Source organism: Brienomyrus brachyistius, unplaced genomic scaffold, assembly GCF_023856365.1.
Source record: "Brienomyrus brachyistius isolate T26 unplaced genomic scaffold, BBRACH_0.4 scaffold85, whole genome shotgun sequence".
Classification (NCBI taxonomy): Eukaryota; Metazoa; Chordata; class Actinopteri; order Osteoglossiformes; family Mormyridae; genus Brienomyrus; species Brienomyrus brachyistius.
Genome location: NW_026042360.1, coordinates 576,082 through 596,355, shown reverse-complemented (window position 1 = coordinate 596,355; position 20,274 = coordinate 576,082). Strand labels below are relative to the sequence as shown.

Sequence of the window (20,274 nt, the reverse complement as noted above, 5' to 3'; positions counted from 1 at the left end):
ACCCTCATTTCTAAGAGAAGATGCAGCGACGTCAAACGTCAGTCCTGGCAAATAGAATAGAATAACATCTTTATTGCCACACCAAGGATCCCGAAGGAAATGTGTTGGCACTGCTTACTACAGCAAACAGAATACAACGTGACATAAACACTGCTGTTTTCGAAATTAACCAAAGCTGAAACAGCTGAAACATTTGTATTCGTAATCCACATTTTCCGTGTATTTATTATCGGTGGCAACTTCTGGTATAGACAAGCTATGTCGTCCGACTACGCCTAAAGCAGGACGGTGCGCTGAAATTATAAGCCTGTCCGTGTAATTTTACGGCATATTTATTTCATCTTCATCTTTCATCACGTACTTTCATTGGGATATTGAAGTAGAATTTTCGAAATTATTTAAAGAAACCGTTTCGCAAAATTGTCCAAAGTGGGGTGCACCAAATGATTTATTAAATACAACAGAACCAAGCATTAAATGAGCAGCGGGCAGCATTTCATTCGTCATTATTTTATTATGTAAAAACAAAAACTCTCACATTACAAAGACACATACACCATAAATTTAGTAAATTATTTAGTATTAAAACGAAATTGAGATGAAAACCAGAATCTTATACGCAATTTAAACAATATTCAACACGAAATCTTAAGTCACTTGAAAACACATGAAGACGAAATAATTACTTTTTATATCAGGATCAAATGTGTCAAATGTATATTCTAGTTTAAAATTAATCTATTACATAAAAATAGAAAAACTTCATAAAGATAAATAGACAAAAACATGTACAAATGCAAAGGGGTTTAAATAGACCACAGCAGTCTAAATTATTTCTTCACAAAACAGTAATACTGCTGAGACATTTTTCACTATGCCAGTGCACCACCCTGTGACCAAAAAGGTAATTACAACTAAGGGTAAATAAAGATACGGGCTGCTTTCATTTGTAACGTTTATGGATCCTTGTGAGTCCTGTCACAGCACGAGACGAGTAGCTTCACTCAGCCAAACACTAACACAACTAAACGGCGTAAATAGTTGATTTTTACTGCCAGCGGAAGTCCTTAAGGATCTTTTTTTTTTTTTGCAAGAAAAGCTGTGAATCGATTCAAACATGATACAACTTTCTCTCCGTGGCAGGTCTCGAAGGAGTCGGCTGAACGGTGCATTGTCTGGCTAATCATTAGTGGTTACTGGGATGTGTAGCCCTTTGTGCAGCCGGTAACGTAAACAGCAGATGTGCGCGGCGCCTGCATCCGCACGTACAGCTTTCCGGGGCTGCAGTTCTGCTGCCGGCCGAGGGCCAGTCTTTCCTGTTTCGGACAGACCAACCACCCCACACGCGGCGTTTGCTGATTTGAGGTCCGTATGCGATGCCACTGGGTGGAGACACACCAGTGAACATTGTGCTTAATTTTTATAGGTATAAACAAAAACACGAGTAATAATTAAAAAAAAAAAAAAACGTACAACACGTCTCTGAGGTAGCACAAATATTTATAAGAGGATTCACTGCAACCTCTGTTAGTGCTGGTATTAAAAATACACTCTATGAAAGTTCATTTTTACCTTTAAACTTCTATGCTGATGACCACGGCCTTTATTAATTCACGTAATACAGTCTTGATTTTAAATCTCCTTGAAACGTATAAAATACATTTTCATGTAGGTATACAAGGACTGAAGATGCCCATTTATCCGCATGCTAAGAAAGTAGCGTCACTTCGACATAACTGACTTCCATTTTTTTTTGGAGACGGGAAATTATTCACCTCCAATCATGCTGAATGGTTCTAATGCGCAAATATTTGAACATGTGCTCATGTCGTCGTTTTTAGAAGGAAAACTAATTAGTGTACGAATGCTAGTAGAATTATCCTAATAGCGGAGACAAATCGTTAATGGACGCCCTGGGACTTTGAAAAGACTGACATGAGACAGGAGGTCGGGGCTGAGGCTGAGATGTGGACGGGGCTGCTTCTCCTACATCTCCTTCTCCCTCCTTGCTTCACGGCCGCTTATCAGGAAGTCACTGCGCAGTAGTCGGTAAAACAGGACGATGTTCATTACAGTCATAATGGCCATGCCCACACTGCCCACCGTGTAAATGAGCAGCGGGATGAGGCTGCGGTTCAGCACCAGCCATCGCGTCATCCAGGCTAGCGTGCTGATGCGGAACACCACGTAAGTGCCCAGGTTCACCATGCTGTTCAGCCGGTACACGGTGCTCTTGGCCAGGTCGGCCATGCGCAGCATCTGCCGCAGGTGCAGGAAGATGGAGTTGATCTCCACCAGCAGGGCCACCACCGCAAAGCCCACGTAGCGGAAGCTGAGAGCAGAAATCCCGAAGCAGGTGATGACCTGGAAGAAGAGCACGCCGGCGGGGCGGGGCGGAGAAAGCAACAGAATCAGCTCCTCCGTTTCTGCGCATTTTTTACATTACTCACTAAAAAACAGCAGAATGTCAAAGGGAAGCGGGATTCAGGATAACCGACCAGGACCCCCGACAGAAAGGCTCCCCATCGACTCAAACTGCTTACGGGACTCTATCTAAGGAAGGGCACGGCCTGCAGACGCAAGACTAAAGGTGCAGGATAATCCCACGACTGCAGGCATACGGTTGACCAGGGTTTCTAAGTCACTAAACAGGAAGCTGGAACTAGAAATGTCATCATCATCATCGTCCTTGCTGGATGGCTCAGACAAAAAAAAAAAAAAAAAAATAAGATCTGACGAGGATTCTAACACACTGTGTGATTTCGTACATCTGGTGGACAGTTGTACGTATGAAAAGCATCCACTAGGTGGCAGCAGATATAAACCTTTAACTTTAAAGTAAACATATTTGCCTTAAATCTCGGGCTTATATTTCTCGAAAACATTTTAACGGCAGCCGCTTAAAAGGCAACACAAGTGAATGAGTTAAATATTAAAACGCTTCTCTGGTCACACCAGACATTTACCCCAGGGCTTTTCAGTTCTGGATGCAGCATGTCGGATATTTTACGGGAGAGTTTTCATGTTGTTTATGGTACAAATCTCTGGCAGGTCAGAGAGTGATGAAGCTGTTCCGGCGTCCCAGAAAATACAATGTGAGGGAATCTGAGTTCAAGCACTTAGATTAACTTAAAGATGAATCACTGCACAATGAAAAGATGCTTTTTAAGACGCATTGTCAGATAAATTAAATCACGAGCAGCAGTCTAGGTCATCTCATCCCCGCAATCCAATAAACCCCCCCATCCAACACACACTCAAACAAACCTCTGTTTGATCCACAGCCCCGCTATGACAGTTCACCTAGACCAAGACGCAGGTCATTAACGATATTTTCATGACGTCAGGGTTGTTTGTCACAGAGCCAATCAGGGTCTTTCACAGAAGCCTGTGAAGTCCGATTCCTGTCATTCTGCGAATCTGTCAGCCACTACAGCTGCTGCACAATGTCCAAGTTACGAATCTGTACTCATAAAAACATTTAATGACTTGATCACCATTTAAGAGAAAGGAAACATCCTTAGTCTTTGCTGACATGTAATCAGTAAAAAATAAATAAATAAAGAGTGAACGACTGTGGAGGAGAATGCGATTTCACGGATTTCACGGAACCGGCTGGTGGGTCAGTGACCACACTGTTCACATGTTGGCCAGGCAGAGGACACGAGCAAGGAGGGTGACGTGTCAAATCACACTACTTAAGCTGGAATTAAGGACAAGGAGAACCACGAGAGGGCGCTGTACAGCGGTTGGCACACTGCAGTGTGCAATGGGGGGTTTGACAGACGGCTCAGGATGGCAGTATGTGTGCGGCACCATCCTGCTCACTCTACACATGCAGGACCTTATGGCATGGAGCGTGAGCGTGCGCACGTGTGTGTGTGGAAGAGAGAGAGAGAGAAACCTTGAAAGCTCAAGACTGTTTTCCTTCAGGATGCTTCCGATAATCAAACTTGTCTTAGGGGTAAAAGTATGCGAAGGGGTGCATTCCACCGCCTTCTCTGCTCAAGGCATGCATGACGGAGGCGGGGGCCCAAAGGCTGCATAACCGGTTAGATGAGGAAGGTGCTCAGTGGCCAACCCCAAAACTCTGCTCATGCTTACTGCATAAGTAACTGGGAAATACTACGAATACAGGGCACTGATACACTCATCGGCCACCCCACTGAAACAGGGACACGTATGTCTTTAACAGGGGAGCCGGGTCGAAGTCCAAACATACATAACAGGTACAAACACAAAAAAGGAACAAAGTAAATAGTTCAAGTGATACGGTAAATGAGAGCACAATCAGATGATCCCCATTGGGCCAATCCAGTCTGGCTTCACAGTCACATGACAATGCACTAGGGCAGCACATGGTAGCATGTGACAAACAGGTTTATGTAGCCTCGCCCCGAAAAGCACAAAGCATCTCATGCCTTGAGATATTATTTGCTGGAAAGCTATGAACTACTACTCTGAACAATGGCTACAGAACATAAACACAAAAGCATAGGAAAGCAGCTTCTCTGATCAGACATCACAATGACCGCCAGGCAGATGTAAAAACCTTACAGTACATAAGAAAGCGAGGTTTAAAACATTTCCCAGTGATTCAGCGGCACTAAAAATGACTAATACTCATTATGTTGACGTCAAACTCTGACTGACGAGCGAGACCCTTCACCTGACTTGCCTCAGTGCAGTAAGATATTTAAAACTTCAGTGCCCACAGGCAGCACTTTTAAGTAAAGCAATGGACATGAAATACTCCTGCAATACAGCCTCAGTCCCAGACCTGCTACACTCCTGCTTGTCCTGACATACGCTGACAGTTCTCAGGCGGCTGGAGCATGTGGAAGGTAAATGGCCCCTGACCCTCACCCCTGCCAGCAGGGAATAGCCTCACTCTGCCGCCACATTGCAGGAGACCCTACAGCACTCAGAAAATGCTTTTTTTCCCCTCTAATCCTGCAGCCACATCAGGCTTCCCTGAGCTGCATGGATGGATGGATGGACAGCAATATAACAACTAACAGTGAGAAGATAAAAGGAAACTGAGAAGTGGTGGGTATGTGCATGCAGACCTGCGGGTCCCGGCTGGGTCATCACCGCCACATTAAGTGGGAAGCACATTCCACGCAGCCGTGCATGCAGCAGTTTGCTGGCTGGGGGCCAGCAAAGGAAAATGGGCCCCTCAGTCACAATGGAGAAGTGCTTGGGGGTGGGGCAAAGAAACCCCCCCCCCCAGGAGGATGGGGTCATATCTGTGCAGGACTAAGACAGTATAATCCACACCACAGATGGACTTTTATGAAATGTATGTATTGTTCAAAAGACATGCACACTCTGCGTCATTTAACGCATTTGGTACCAAGGCTCAGGGAACAGAAGGTAAAATTAAGAGACAAATGTAATAAAATTGTCATCATACCCTCTCTGTCTCTGCAGACGTTTCAGCAGCTCTGCACCAAACCCACGCCCGAGTCAGGTTACTTCACCACTGAAATCAGGCATGCAGATGTGTGGATTACAATGAGAACGTGGACTATCTGGGTACCACAGGCTAATCTGAAAAACGGGCACTTTTATGAAACATTTCGCAGACGCTCTCGTAAAACTACTGGCTGAGCAGAGACCTTCACATCTCCGCCCCTCCCCCATGCCCCCCCCCCCCAGCACCCTCAATATTTCCACAAGTTAATGCCAACTCGTCCACCCAGCACACAAAGAAGAGAACTGTTTTGCCAGAAGATCCATCTCTCCAAACCAACCGTTAAAAATAACACAGAACAATACAAAACAAGTAGTAGAATTTATATCTTAACAGCCTGCAGTAATCCAACTCTCAGAGAACCTGATTAACAAGACGGAGCATGTTCCCCAACGTTTGCTACATAGAGCAGAACGTCCTGCTTCTCAAAGCACGTCTTGGGGGTTTGGGGGCGAACAGGGATCCAGCATCACTGGACAGCTTCCTGCCACTATAACTTATTGCTAGAGGAGACGCCTCTTCGGCCTCACAGAACTACAAAGTAAGTGGATAAAAACCATGGAATCATGGTCTTTCCAGGGAATTTATCATAGATTACGCCCCCCTCCCCCAACAGCCCCATTTATCTACACTTAAAGCATGCATGAATACTTCGATTCCATAGGCAGAAACAAGACTCATCAATAAGGCAAAATCCAAGAATGTCCTTGTCTGTCACCAAAGGACATTTATGTAGAAATATTTGGAAATCTATAAGGAGGAGGAAATTTCAGCCTCTCACATTGTCACCGAATTTTCTACAGGAGACCCAACACTAAAACTCAAACAGTGGCCTGGATTTTCCCAAAGAGCAGCCTGAAGCAGCCAAGCAGGCTTTGGTGTTTCAAAGCATGATGAGAAGAGCAGAGTAGATGAACACTGTAGTCTCCATGGGGACGGGGACACCTCAGAAACACCTTCAGTGGGTCCTGCCCCAGCAACCCCTTGGGCCAACTCTCTCTTTATCTAGTGCATTTGCCACCGTGGGTCAGTCGCGACCAAGTCCAGCAAGGCAGCAGCTGCAGGAACCTACCACCAGGTGATGGAAAACGAGCTCCCAGGACTTGCTGATCTTCTGGTTGAAGATCATGTCTAAAAGGTCATGGATGAAGTAACCTGAGGAGATGGGAAGACAAGACAAGACATCACTGTACTCTGGTCCTGGGTACCATGGCGACACCACCAATGGTTACCAAGATGTCATTTACACAAGGCTATTTATATAGCTTTTGTAGGGTGACGGTATCCAAGGAGACACGTTCCTGCAAAGGAAAGGAACCAACTGCTCCAGTCACATGAAGGGGCTTCAGGACAAAAAAGTGTGACATGCAGAAACACACTACGATTACCAACGACCGCTTACCCCCATGATCTGCATGGTGCTTCCACAACCGGCCAATCAGATTGAGCCTTGTATAATCCTTGCAGAGTCCCTCTACGCCTGGAACTTATTCAATTAAATTTAGGCCACATGGAGTTCGACTGTGATTTGATCGGTAACCGACTACCTGAGTTCTGTACTCAGTCTGGTCACGATATTAAGGTACAATGAAATTATTTAGTCAGTTTTTCAGGAGCTTTGAAATGCTAGAAGAAGCAGTATCTAGACGAACGTTGCATTTAGTCAATTAAGACTTGAATTAAAAAAAAAAAAAAAAACAGAATATCCTTATGCTACAGGTCGCACAATCCTGACGGGGCCCTTGCAGCCCCTCTTCATCTTTGCCACGTCCTCCCTCTCAAACACTCCAATACTGACTGAAAACACCGAACAAAAACCAAAACATTTCTCTCTGCTCCCCTGCGTAGAAGCACTATTGGTGAAACCGAGCAGTGATTCAAATGTTCCGGAGGAAAAAAGCACTCGAGTTTGGCTTTGTGCAGCGGAAGTGCGAGAGGCCCGTGACCCAGAGGTCCATGGCCTGAAACCATCATCTACTAAAAGAAAGGCTGGTGTGGGGCTCGATGTGCGAGGATGCGGAAGGTTCTCTTCAGACAGCTTCCATCTCTCGGTTAAGTAGAAAGATCCAAGGAATGCGCTGTTATTCGCAGCACTAAAGAAATTGCACTTTCTTTCAGGCAGTTAAAGCGCTGCGCTGATCGTTCCATCAGTTATTTGTATGAACATTACATGAGGAAAAGTACTGGGACACGCCTCTTAATCAGTGAATTCCGGTGTTTCATTCAGACCCATTGCCACCGGTGTATAAAATCAAGCCCCAAGCCATGCAGTCAGGTTTACAAACATTTCAGAAAGAATGTGTCATTCTGAAGAGCTCAGTGAATTCGAGCGTAGTGCTGTAATAGGGTGCCACCTTTGCAATAAGTCAGTTTATGACACGTCTTCCCTGCTAGATATTAAACAGTGAGTGCAGTAAGTGGTTTATTGCATAGCGGAAGCAGTTAGGAGCAAGAGAAACTGCAGACCACGTTCAGCAAGAGAGCCGGGTCACTGAGTGGTGAGGCACACACTAGCTGCAGAGTTCCAAACTTCCTCTGGCATTAACCTCAGCGCAGAATCGGTACTGGGACCTTCATGGAATGGGTTTCCATGGCCAAGCAACTGCATGCAAGCCTCGCATCACCAAACACAATGCCAAGCGTCAGATAGAGTTGTGTAAAGTACGCCGCCACTGGACTCTGGAAAGGTGTTCTGTGGAATGATGAATCATGTTTCTCCGTCTGACAGTTTGATGAATGAGTCAGGTTTGGCAGATGCCAGGAGAACTTTACCTGCCTGACTGCATTGTTTCAACTGTAAAAAGTTTGGTGGAGGAGGGATGATGGTATGTGGTTGTTTTTCAGGGGTTGGGCTTGGCCACATAGTTCCAATGAAGGGATCGCTTGATGTTTCAGCATTTGAAGACAATTTGGATAATTCTGAGAGAACAGTTTGGGGAAGGTCCCTCTGCTCCAGCATGACTGTGCCCCAGTGCACAAAGCAAGATCCATAAAGACATTATTAAGTGAGTTTGGTGTGGAAGAACTTGACTGGCCCACAGAGCCCTGACCTCAACCACATTGAACACCTTTGGGATGAACTAGCATGGAGATTGTGAGCCAGGCCTTCATGTCCAACATCAACCTCCCAAATGCTCTTCTGGATGAATGGGCAAAAACTCCCACAGATACACTCCAAAATCTTGTGGAAAACCTCCCCAGGAGAGTGGCAGCTCTTATTGGGGGGACCAACTCCATATTGATGCCTATGGATTTAGGATGAGATGTCATAAAAGCTCCTGTAGGTGTAATGGCCAGGTGCCCCAATAGCTTTGCCCATGTAGTGTCTGTGGTTGATACGTTAGTCTTTTTGATATTTTGAAGAATAATTTACGTAATAATAAAATACGAAAATCTCTGAAAATGGAAACTCTTATTCGGAGTGCAGATGAATTTACTGGTGTTAACACCAAGGGAGAGGGGGAAATAGCCCGTTTAGAATGGCGACGTCGTTCTTGAGGGGTCACATGACCTGCGGGGTTCGATCCCGTGCCTGGGACGAGACCATAAAGCTGTCCATTCATGCATGGGCTCCAGCTGACAGCTTGGACAGCGTGGAGCAGGATTCAGTCAGGAATGCCAGAAACCTCTGGAATTCAGTAGGTCCTGCCGCATAAGAAGCTCATTATATTTGGCGCGATGCAACCATTTAACGGGAGTAGTGTGGTTATCAACCCGGTCCCCATGACGCACAACCCCTCCAACAAGTTCCCCAGTGGTTCCCAGAGTTGGCGGGCCTGGGTGTGTTTTGTAAAAGCTTCTGTTAGCGCTTTACGTGTCTGAACAAATTCGGTTGCACAGTAACATAGGCTTAATGTAGTTATCAACTATACTAACCCCCCCCCCCCCGCACACACAATTTTTATAATTTTTTGCTCATATTTGACTGATATTTGTGGTGTGCAGTACACTTATTGTCAGTTAATGGCTTCCTAATTACTCAGAGAGCACCCAGCCTTCTCCGTGATTTATTATCATTATGCAACACAACGAAATTACTTTTATGACAACCCCAAAGATGCATTAATACACAATAAGTACAAAAGTTAAATACAAAATAATGGTACATAATATGTTAAGAAATATTCGCAAAGATACCATATAATGTTAACTGTTCAAATAACCAGAACAAATTATCGTTGCATCAGTACAGATTTATGCTGACAGAGTTCAGACAGACAGGTGAGGAAACTGACCAAGTAACGGTCTTATCGCGACCCTGAAGGAGACACGTGGATGGATGGATTTATGGATGGATAGACATTTGCAAGGAATCGAAAGACCTTTAAAATATTCCGCACCAATTTACTGTCCTAAAGTCGGAGACTTACCGATTGATACGCACACCAAGGCGCGCGAGAAGCCCGAATGAGTATCTATCAGGTCTTCCGCCATTTCAGGGTGCAAGTAGAAACTACACAAAAAATATATACAGATGAGTGAAAAACAGGTCTGGCAGTATGTCAATCTGAAAAAAATCGGGTTAAAATTGAAACATACCTAACCGTGTAACAATGCATTGTCAGTATTAGGCTATTAAAAAACGCCGGCTTTGACCTATTAATGCAATACTGTATACCGGCGAATTAAACACTAAACGCTATTTTATCCAGGCCACAGATTGTTTAAAAATAAAACCTGCAACGTACTGTATATGAACTTTAATCCAGTGTTTTTTCCCTTACACATATTACTGTGTAAGGGAACCACAAACAAATCAAGTAAATCTATAACGTAATTGGTACAGAGTAGTATTATACTCACCAAAGAATAGCCCATACCCCTGTTAGAAGGCTGTGGACGAAAGATGTTGTTATGTTTCTCCATTTCCACGTATTCCTGCAGGCAGATCCTGGAGCGGGGAGTCTGTCCAGGCTGCTGTTTATGAGCTTGAAGAGAAAAGCGGACACCCCTATGGTGGGAATGATGACTGAACTCGGCTCCATGTCCCCGGGTTCTCACTCCTCGGGGTTCCTCCTGCTACTTGTAAGGCTCAAATTCCCGCTCTTCAAACTTTGCCCTCTTTTGAAGTTTTATCTAGTTAAAAACGGCATTTCGTACTTAATAATGTTTAATGTTGCTTCTGATCGGTAGTAGGAGTACGGTTACAGTCCACAGAGAATTAGCTGTTTGTTAACTGCAATGAAACGTATTATGTTTTTGGTCTAAACGGAAAAGCGTTAGATGTAAAAATCGAATGATGTGTTCTTACTTGGGACCTGCAGAAAATTAAGTTGTCTGTAACCCCCTCCCTCCCAAAAAATAAATTTTGCGAACGCGACTAACACAGACACGTGCGCTGCTGCTGAGATGCTGCGCTTGTGAGACATGCAGCTGAGTATTATAAAAGCTACTCGTGGATTGTGTAACTTTCAGCTAGTCTTTCCTGCAACCACCAAAATCACCGCCCCGCTACGGGAGGGGCGCAGTTTTTGGTTTTCGAGGCGGTGAGATTTTTTTCACGGTGAATACCCCGCCCATATTGACATTTCACGCGAACTGTGGGAATCGTAGTTCTGCTATTTCTTTCTATCTATCTATCTATCTATCTATCTATCTATCTATCTATCTATCTATCTATCTATCTATCTATCTATCTATCTATCTATCTATCTATCTATCTATCTATCAACACATATTTCCCACCTTTCATGGATATTGATTCCCATAGTTGTTACACTAATGTCGTCCAGTCTTGCACTGTTTTGTACCGTTTTGCACCGAATTTAGTAATCGAGTGAAACTGAACATGGCACATGTCAAGTAAAGATTTGGCAATTGCGAACATGTCAGTGAATGTTTTTTTTTTTATTGTCATTGCACAAGGTACAACAAAATTGGGAGACTATCCTTGTTGGTTGCAAAAAATGACAGAATAAGAGAATTGTACATAGACGAAGGACATAAGATACGGAAAAATATATTAAAATAGATTACTACAATATAAAATGAACAGAATATAAAGAAAATAAACCGAATATAAAGAATATATGAGAATATAAATTAGGAAATATTTTAACGTTGAACGTTCAAATCGCATATAAAATGTAATATAAAAAGAATGTAAAGAATAAAAATGACGCAATTGGATTTGGAAATATGGTCTAATTCTCTACATTTGTAAAACTGCTTTGATTAGTAAATGAGACATCGGTTAAATGAGGCTGATTTAGGAATGACTTCTCTTAGCAGCATCGCTAACCTTGATTCGGTTAGTCTGAGAGTAACCAGTTCGGGTATCATCTAGGGGAAAAGTGCCACCAAGCGGTCAATCTGCATGATTATATGACGCTAAAAGTTTTGTAATTGCAGGGCTCTCAAGTTTCAACAGCAGTTTGGAGTGAGATTACGTCTGTTAGGGACGCAGCCTGTGTGTCACGCCTCCCTATCGCATTCATCGGATCTTGCTCTGCCACTCCCACCTTGCCTGCGCTCCATCTTTAGGCTCATCCGTGTAATAACGTACTTGAAGCGGGATCACATGAAACTGATTTTGAATTTTACTATGAGACAATAAATGATATATTCTGTTTGGCTATTAGCTATTAACAAAGTAGCTATTAACTCGACAATTCGGGACAGCTTTCAACTCGGCGGAAAGCTCCACTCTGTATGGCCGCGCCTGGCGTTTTAATTCCCTATACCGGGACACCTAGGGGGGCGTTACGTCTCAGCGAGAGAAAGCATGTGAACTGACTGAAATGGGTGTTTCTCACGGTCAATGCGTGAAACTTGAGAGCCCTGTAATTAGCAATTCGGCATAAAGGAGCCCACAGATAGTCTTGGCCTTACCAATTACTCTCTCTCTCTCCAGTAGGCCTACTGGTGTACTTCACTGGGAAACCAAAATGTTCCCAAACAGCCGATTAGTACTGCAACCAGCAATAGCGGGAAGCAGCTCACAGCCAGAATTAGAATGTTTTCCACATTAAACATCCCCTAGTGAACTTGGATTCCGCTCGTGTCAATAAATGTAGCCCTATTGATTCGTTTTATTGTGTATACCAACCTAAAGCGTTAACACCTAACTACAAGACAAATCCGTTAACTGTTACAACCGTAATACTCAGCCTATATATATATATATATATATATATATATATATATATATATATATCCCTTACGTGAATATGTGTGTGTGTATATATATATATATATATATATATATATATATATATATATATATATATATATATATATATATATATATTGAGAATGAATGCCTTTATGAATTTCTAGTTATGTAATCGAATGGTCTACATATATTAAAATATATGTGTATATAATAATAGTAGTGTTGTATGAATGTTTTTTTTTTTTTTTTTTGTATGAATGTTAAACAATGAAGAACATTACGTAGTAGCGGTAACTGGGGGGACCAGTTCCCATGTGATCGTCTTCCTGTATTTTCAGCTACCGGCAGTCTGGGGACAGATCCAGAGCAGAACGGGCTTCTTCGTTAAAAGCGTTTAGTGTCGTTTTTTTCAGAAAAACTACGACAGAATCCATTCGTGCACTTGTTAAAGCTGGGATGACTGCAAAACAAACACGTAAGTAGATAATACGTTGTGCTCAGAAGTCCGTTACTGAGTTGATTTGGTGAGCGGCAATACATAATTAAACAATTATAGTCACGCGACACCTTTTAAAAATACTGTAATGTCTGGCAGACCGAGGTATCGCAGCGCACGTGAAACGCAAGGCTTTTTATTGAGCCCTTAAAAGAACTAAGGCAGCGCCATACAATTCATGCCGGGAAATACAAGGAGGTCTGACGCTGGACTGTAAGGCACACATATGGTGGGTAATTTATACAATGGCTGAAGACACATGAGGATCGGACAGGGTTCACACAAGACACAAGCAAAGGCACACATGACAATCAGGAACACAAAAAGTATTATCAATAACACAAACAAGGGCTATTTATAGACATTTGCTAGCATGCGCAGCACATTTATTGGGCTCCATTATGCAGAGTTATCTTGCTGGTGCTACATTGCCCATCACTCAGAGGTTGACCATCCCAGCGAACACCACAGTCCTCCGCCATATCCTCCAACAAGTCACCAAGGACTTGAGGCAGCCGCCAGTGCTCCCTCTCTGAAGACAGAGGATGTTCTGAGCAGCCAGGAACCGCTGGCAGGACCAACCCGCTACCAGGCATTGGGCAGCCGGCAGGCTTTGGTGGTGCCCTGGGCTTCAGCCCTTCTTCTTCCACTTCTTGGTGGGGACCAGTTGCTGACCACCAGGCTATTTCCTCTGCTGCCCCACAACTCTGCAGCCACTCCCGCTTTGCCAGCTGCTTCAGGCACTCCTGCAGCCGCTGCTGCACCCGCTCCCATTGCCTTGCCAGCTTGCTATGGTCCTGGGCCAGCTGGGCCTCCAAAATGCGACATGCCTCTTTGCAGCTGAGTGATGCCGCCTCCTCTGCCTCGGCCTGAAGCTTCTGCCGGTGACGCTCACACTACCAGCTGGCCAGTTCTTCACGCGGCCACCACTGGTCCTGCTGACTCTGTGGCACTTCTGAGCGAGCCGAGCCTGAACCGTGTGGCGCGCCTCCTCGCAACAGGCGAGCTGAGAGCCTTCTCTGGCTGGCGAGCAGGCAGAGCCTTCACGAGCTCCTGCCTTCCCAGGTCGCCGACAATGTCTCAGACAGAGAGCCGAGAAGATGACTGAAGCAACTTGAGGACGTGTTACACAGGTCTGGGGCTTTTTGGACCGACGGGGCGTCGCCTCCCCCACTCCATCATCCCTGTTTGTCTGTTGGTGGTTCTGTAGTGGCCTTCGTGGCAGTAGGGTGTCCAGTGCCATTTTTCTCCGCTGTACCAACTTCTTGTCCTCACTGGAGGATACCCGCTGCTTCTCCATTGCTGCCGATTCGCTGCTGGATTCTGGTCCGCCAAGCTAGAATGAGTTGCCAGATGCAGAGTGCAGGGAGTCCACTCCAGTGCTGCTAGTGGGGCCGGTACTGGCATCCCACCTCTGATACCCGACCGCGACATTGCGGCGACAGCAGGAAGCAAGGAGGCTTGCTTTAAAGGGGAAAAAAGCACCCTTTTATTAAGCCCTTAAAAGCACTACCACAGGCAACAACTGTGAGGCACACATACTCAGGGGGCATTTTACACAATGGATAAAGACATGCAAGAATCAGACGGTTCGCCGCTCATATTTCAGGGTAGCCTCTGCACACACATTTACATGTATGTAAGACTTTTATTACCTTGTAAATAGTCTGTAGGATTGCAAACTACCCCAACGCTTTTGAAGTAGCTAATTTTAGGTTTATAATGGAATAACATAGATTTGCTGTCACATTTCTTGCATGAGTGCGAGAGTCTGAAAGTCAGATGCGTGAAAGATGACAACCCCGATTCAACTGCAATAAACCGGATTTTCCTGTGTAGACATGGGCATTGCGGAGCCAGTGGGAGTTCCGGATGAGGAAGTGGTGACAGTGGAGGTGTGCAGTGAGTCTGACATACAGGAGGGACAGTAAGATTCACGTCGTCAGCCGCCGGCTTTCTTCTTTACATTTAATTCATATTTGACCCCACCAGATTAGAGCTCCTATCAGTGGAACACCTGGATATTATACTGGTGTAATTCCTGCTACATAAACAGTTACGGCCCTTTGCAGACAGGTGTCCTTCACGTTACATCACTGGCTGCTGGAACAATACAAGGGTATTGCAAAAATGTTCAGACTGCACATTTTTATACCTGGAAAACCAAATGAGCAGATATTGCCTCAAATCTGAGCATAATGATAATCCGTGTTATTCGTACTCTGGCTCTGCTCAGGCTGAAGCAAAGTCGCCCCGTTCATCTATTTCAACAGGGTGATGGAGGTGCAGGTGTGCGGTCAGACAGTCCTGTTGGTGCGTAGCGGAGGGGTACTCAGCGCTCTGGGGAGCCGCTGTACGCACTACGGAGCTCCTCTCAGCACAGGTGAGCGCGTGTCTCTCACGCTAGGAAGCATGACACCCACAATCCCACTGTCAGCCGTCTGCGTGCGCATCAGGTAGATGTCAGAGGCTGCGCCACGAAAGGAAGGTCATTGTTCCATATCCGAACCTGCATCTGAAGCAGGTTTCTCTCCCTGAGCTTTTGCTGTGGAGTAGGACTGGTCTTGAGCTGTCTTTGGCGATAGGGGTGCTGTCTGGGGGCCGGCTGCGATGCCCCTGGCACGGAGCGTGCTTTGATGTCCTGACCGGAGATATAGAGGAGTATCCTGGCCTGGACTGTTTACCTCTTCACAAGGTATCTCTTTGAAGTCTGCCTGTCATCTTTGCAAGAACGGAGGGATAGAACCTTTATTTGAACCCAGGATCACGTGAATACAGTACATCTTTACTAGTAATGCATTTTTTTGTTTTTGTAGGTGACTGTTGAGAACAATCAAGTGTTTGTGTCAGCAAAGGTCAAGGTCAGTTTCTATGCTTAGTCATGTTTTTCTCCTTGAAGCTTTAACTTATGAACATAAATTTGTACATACCTGTGTATATTCCTGTATGTGTCCATCTGCATCAAACACCTCACTACTGTTCCCCCATAGGCTCTGAAGCAGACTAAAAGGGTTAAGGAGATGCACTCCCAAGACCCAGGAGTCACCCACACAGTGCTGCTGATAGGAGGAGGTGAGGAGGGGCAACACGGCTCAGGAAAGCGGCAGGCTTTGCTGTGTAGTACAGGCCTCTGTCCTAGACGTTACAAAGACTGAATACTGATATTTAGTTTTTTTGTTATTATAGGACCTGCTGCTTTGATTTGTGCTGAGACTCTTCGACAGGAGAAATATGGGGGCCGAATTGTCATGGTTACCAAGGACGACCTGCCACCGTATGACAGGACCAAGTTGAGCAAGGTGCAGTATGGGAAACAGAACTGCAGCCTGTATGTCAGTCATTCTCAGTTGGTGCAATCAGAAAGATGCCAAACGCATGTAATTATAGGTACCCAATCACAAACCGTACGTTAGGCCATAAAAGAGCACAGCTGGTGTAATTCGAGCCACTTTATTCCAAGTTTGAGATAACAGGCCTTTTTTATGGGGAGTTTTTCACCGGCATTATTTCAGGTGTCTTGAAGGTGAATTGGAGTCATATTTTCCTCTTCCACGTCCCTAAAACCAGGTCATGAATGTGGAAGACGCCACTATCATCCTCCGACAAGTGGAGTTTCTCCACCAGTATGGCATCGAAGTCTGGCTGAAAAAGGAGGTAGGCAGGTGCTAGAGCGAAATAGTCTGTAGTATTTATGAGAATAGCTGATAAGATGAGAGGAAACCGTATCTCCTTTGTAATTCATGCTCGAAAAATATTTGGCAACCGCCTGACTGGTGTTGATTTATTACCCAATGTTAACGGGGATTACTTTGTCTACGGCCAATCAGAGGAAGTGAAGTGGGCTGAAATGTCTGTTCTTTTCAGGTCAAGTCTGTTGATTCAGCAGCAAAGACGGTGACTTTGGATGACGGATCTGTTCATCGCTATGACCAGTTGCTAATCGCCACAGGCTGCAGGTCAGTGTGGGTGTTTAGAGACTTATCGTCACTCTAACGTACTGTTGTTGTGTTTTTGGGAGCACATCTTTTAAGGAAGTCCCAAAATTTTGGCTTTCTACCTAATTTAAGAATTTAGATGCTGCACACACTTTCACTTGAGAAAAATTATAGGCATGCATGCAGGTTGCTGAAATGTGCTTTCGGTTAGGAAACTGACTGGCTGAACTCGACACCCCCCCCCCCCCCATTCCCAAATGCCGCATGCCTAGGCCCAGACTCCTGAACTGCCCGGGTGCTGACTTGCAGAATGTCAGAATGCTACGGAATCCAAACGATGCCAGAGAGATCCACCATGCCAGCGTCAACCGCCATGCTGTCATTGTTGGTGCCTCCTTCATAGGTGCCCCCCGAATCTGAGTCTGTCTTAAGCCCGTTGCTTTCCTGTGAAGGTTCAGCCATCCTTCCAGATCTCCCAACGCCTTTTGTGTCAGCGCAGTATCTGTAAATCTTCTTTCCAGGCATGGAGGTGGCATCCTGCCTGGCGGACGTGGCTGCCAGCGTGACGCTGATCGGCAGCAGCAGGCTCCCGTATGAAAGGACACTCGGGCCTGAGGTTGGGAAGGTCACCATGCAGGTCAGCTGCGACCTTCGCCGTTTCCACAGCAATACCTTCTTTTTTAAAACTTCCGGCCACAGTCCTTATAAATGCGCAGTCTTGGGTTTGAACTCTTGCCCTGGCAGTCTTTCATCTCATGTTGTTGTACGTATTTTTAGGAAATAATCCTGCCAAAGACCGTGTTTCTGTCCACGTGTTGCAGATGCTGGCAGAGAAGAACGTGAGGTTCTACATGAATGACCGTGTGACCGAGCTCAGAGGACAGAACGGAACGGTGAATCAACCCCAATGAGTTTCAGTTACAACTACTTTAGTTTATATTTTTTAGTCCCGAATTTTTTGTCACACTGTTGTAGGTCCTTTACCTGGATTATTTCAATAGCATATTCAGCTGTATGAATGGGTAAAGATGGTAAGTTGCTCTAGATAAAAATGTAGCTGAGAAAAAAATGTAAACTAAAGTCACAGCTTTGGGTCCCAAACTGCCATTTCTGTAGGTCAGTGAGGTCGTGCTGAAGAGTGGTGTGGTCCTGCCGGCCAGCATCGTGGTCGTGGGCATAGGTATGTAAGGGCCTTTCTCTGCTTCCCAGCAGAATCCATATAACGTGCTTCATACCTACAGTGGCTGTCGACTTACACTCTACGCGATTTCGGACTGATGGACTTTACGACCGTTTTGAGACTGTAAATATGTGACCACGACTGCACTGCGTCTGGTAGCATGAGTGTATAACAGCTTCTGCCCCAACAGCAATGAAACTAAGAAAATGATGATGAAAAAATTGAAAAACGCCCAACAATTTCAAGATGACATCATTTTATTATAGAGTATACTATACATATGATTTTTGTATTTAAAATGAAGTGCCGACTTACAACCATCCAGTCAGAACCGATCGCGGTCGTAAGTCGACGACAGCCTGTACTGTGGAATTTGCTCAGCGCTGTAACTGAGGTGTACATGTTAGATATTTTTCTGTTTTTATTGTTTTGAAGGTGTCATCCCCAACGCTGAATTTCTGGAGGGCAGCTCAGTGGAGATGGACTCCAAGGGAGCAGTGATTGTAGACAGGGTAACGGTGACTCTCGGGCCGCGGGAGTGCAGTCGGTCTGTGTGTGATCGCTGTCGGCTGGTGGGGGCGTGTTCCTCTCCGCTGTAACGCTACACAGACTCGACCAATCCCGTCAGGAGAGAGAGCATGAAACTCCTCATGGTTCATTTTCTGCATCACAAATGCCACCTGCAGAAACGCTGTATGATGGTATCACTGTTTCTTCATGCAGTTCATGAAGACCAACATCCCAGATATCTTCGGTGCTGGGGACGTCACTGCCTTTCCCTTGCCGGGCCAGGACGCCCAGCGAGTCAGCCTTGGACACTGGCAGTTGGCACAGGCTCAGGGTGAGTGTTGTCCAGTCTGGTCCTGCTATGCTCACCTCACCATGGTGGACATAGAGGCTGAGGTCCTCTTCTTCTTCAGGAAGGGTGGCTGCCTTCAACATGCTGGACCGGCCCCTGGAGATGAGCTCTGTTCCTTTCTTCTGGACGGTCTTGTCAAAGAGGAGCATCCGATACGTCGGTAAATTATTCAATGGCTGCCGTGTTCAGCTAGTGAATTTATTTGCAACTGCAATGGTACCTATGAGATCATGCATCTTATGACAAACGTCCAGAACGGTGTAATGAGTTTCATAATAATAGTTATTTTCATAGGCCATGGCGAAGGACATACCGAAGTTGTCCTGAAGGGGAATGTGGAGGAACTGAAGTTTCTTGCATTTTATATAAAGTAAACTTCAGTGTGAAACGTTTTGAAGTCACAATTTAAAGCCATTACGATGTCCATGTTTAACATCATTAACCCCATCCCCCCTCATTCCTCAATGTTCTTTAATAGGGCCGATGATGTGGTGGCTGCAGCCAGCTTGAACTTTGACCCTGCCATCTCCCAATTGGCTGAAAGGATGCAGGCGGGGAAGAGGACCACCAGGGCACAAGCCACGTGAGTGTGCCGTCTGCTTAGCTTAACACCTTTGTGATTTTCAGGCTCTCCGTGTGCAACAGGAGCCGGCATCTCCAGGTGCTCCTCAGTGCTCCTCAGATAACTACGATGTACTAAATATGAAGACCTACAGCCAAAAAACCTTTAGGAAAATTGCTTTTCTACTCTCTTTGTAAAACCACTGAATGTTCTCATTCACATAGCGTAAATCAGATCCGGTTTTGTGATGTAACATGCTGATAAACCAGGAACGTCTGCGTCATATACTAATGCATTTTGATTTTTCTTTAAAGATCTGAAGACTTGAGCTGGCTGAAGCCGCTGTGACTCCCCCCATGCTGTGACTCCCCATGGAGTCCCTGCTGATGGCTGTTGGGTGTCTTGCTCATATCAGATCACGTAACTATATTACTTAAAAAGACCTAAAACTGTTACTTCTGTTTTTTTCTTTCTCCCAAGGTGAAGGCAGTCCTTTGTTTTCATTCATTGTCTCCAATATATTTGCAAATTATTCATTATCATTGCAGATAATTCATGCACATTTAAGCATCACTTTCCAAGCTGTGTATTAAAAAACTGTAATACATCTGGTATATTATACATGGACTTTAAAGTATACTTCCTCTTTACT

At 45.1% G+C, this 20,274-nt stretch overlaps 2 protein-coding genes across 2 annotated transcripts; one reads left to right on the top strand and one right to left on the bottom strand.

Annotated features, from left to right (window-relative positions):
- Positions 1-494: 494 nt before the first annotated feature.
- Positions 495-10,927, bottom strand: tlcd2 (TLC domain containing 2). The gene is made up of 4 exons (XM_049003611.1): positions 10,280-10,927; positions 9,847-9,929; positions 6,549-6,631; positions 495-2,364 (listed from the first exon to the last, which is right to left on the bottom strand). The coding sequence occupies exons 1-4, from the start codon at positions 10,459-10,461 to the stop codon at positions 1,987-1,989; spliced, it is 726 nt and encodes a 241-aa protein (XP_048859568.1). The 5' UTR covers positions 10,462-10,927; the 3' UTR covers positions 495-1,986.
- Positions 10,928-12,904: 1,977 nt separating this feature from the next.
- Positions 12,905-20,257, top strand: aifm4 (apoptosis inducing factor mitochondria associated 4). Its single transcript, XM_049003619.1, has 19 exons — positions 12,905-13,065; positions 14,926-15,013; positions 15,360-15,469; positions 15,672-15,781; positions 15,903-15,947; positions 16,077-16,158; positions 16,273-16,385; positions 16,654-16,740; positions 16,951-17,042; positions 17,294-17,424; positions 17,543-17,658; positions 17,843-17,914; positions 18,138-18,201; positions 18,637-18,713; positions 18,925-19,042; positions 19,122-19,220; positions 19,355-19,430; positions 19,539-19,643; positions 19,937-20,257. The coding sequence occupies exons 1-19, from the start codon at positions 13,047-13,049 to the stop codon at positions 19,968-19,970; spliced, it is 1,638 nt and encodes a 545-aa protein (XP_048859576.1). The 5' UTR covers positions 12,905-13,046; the 3' UTR covers positions 19,971-20,257.
- Positions 20,258-20,274: the final 17 nt, after the last annotated feature.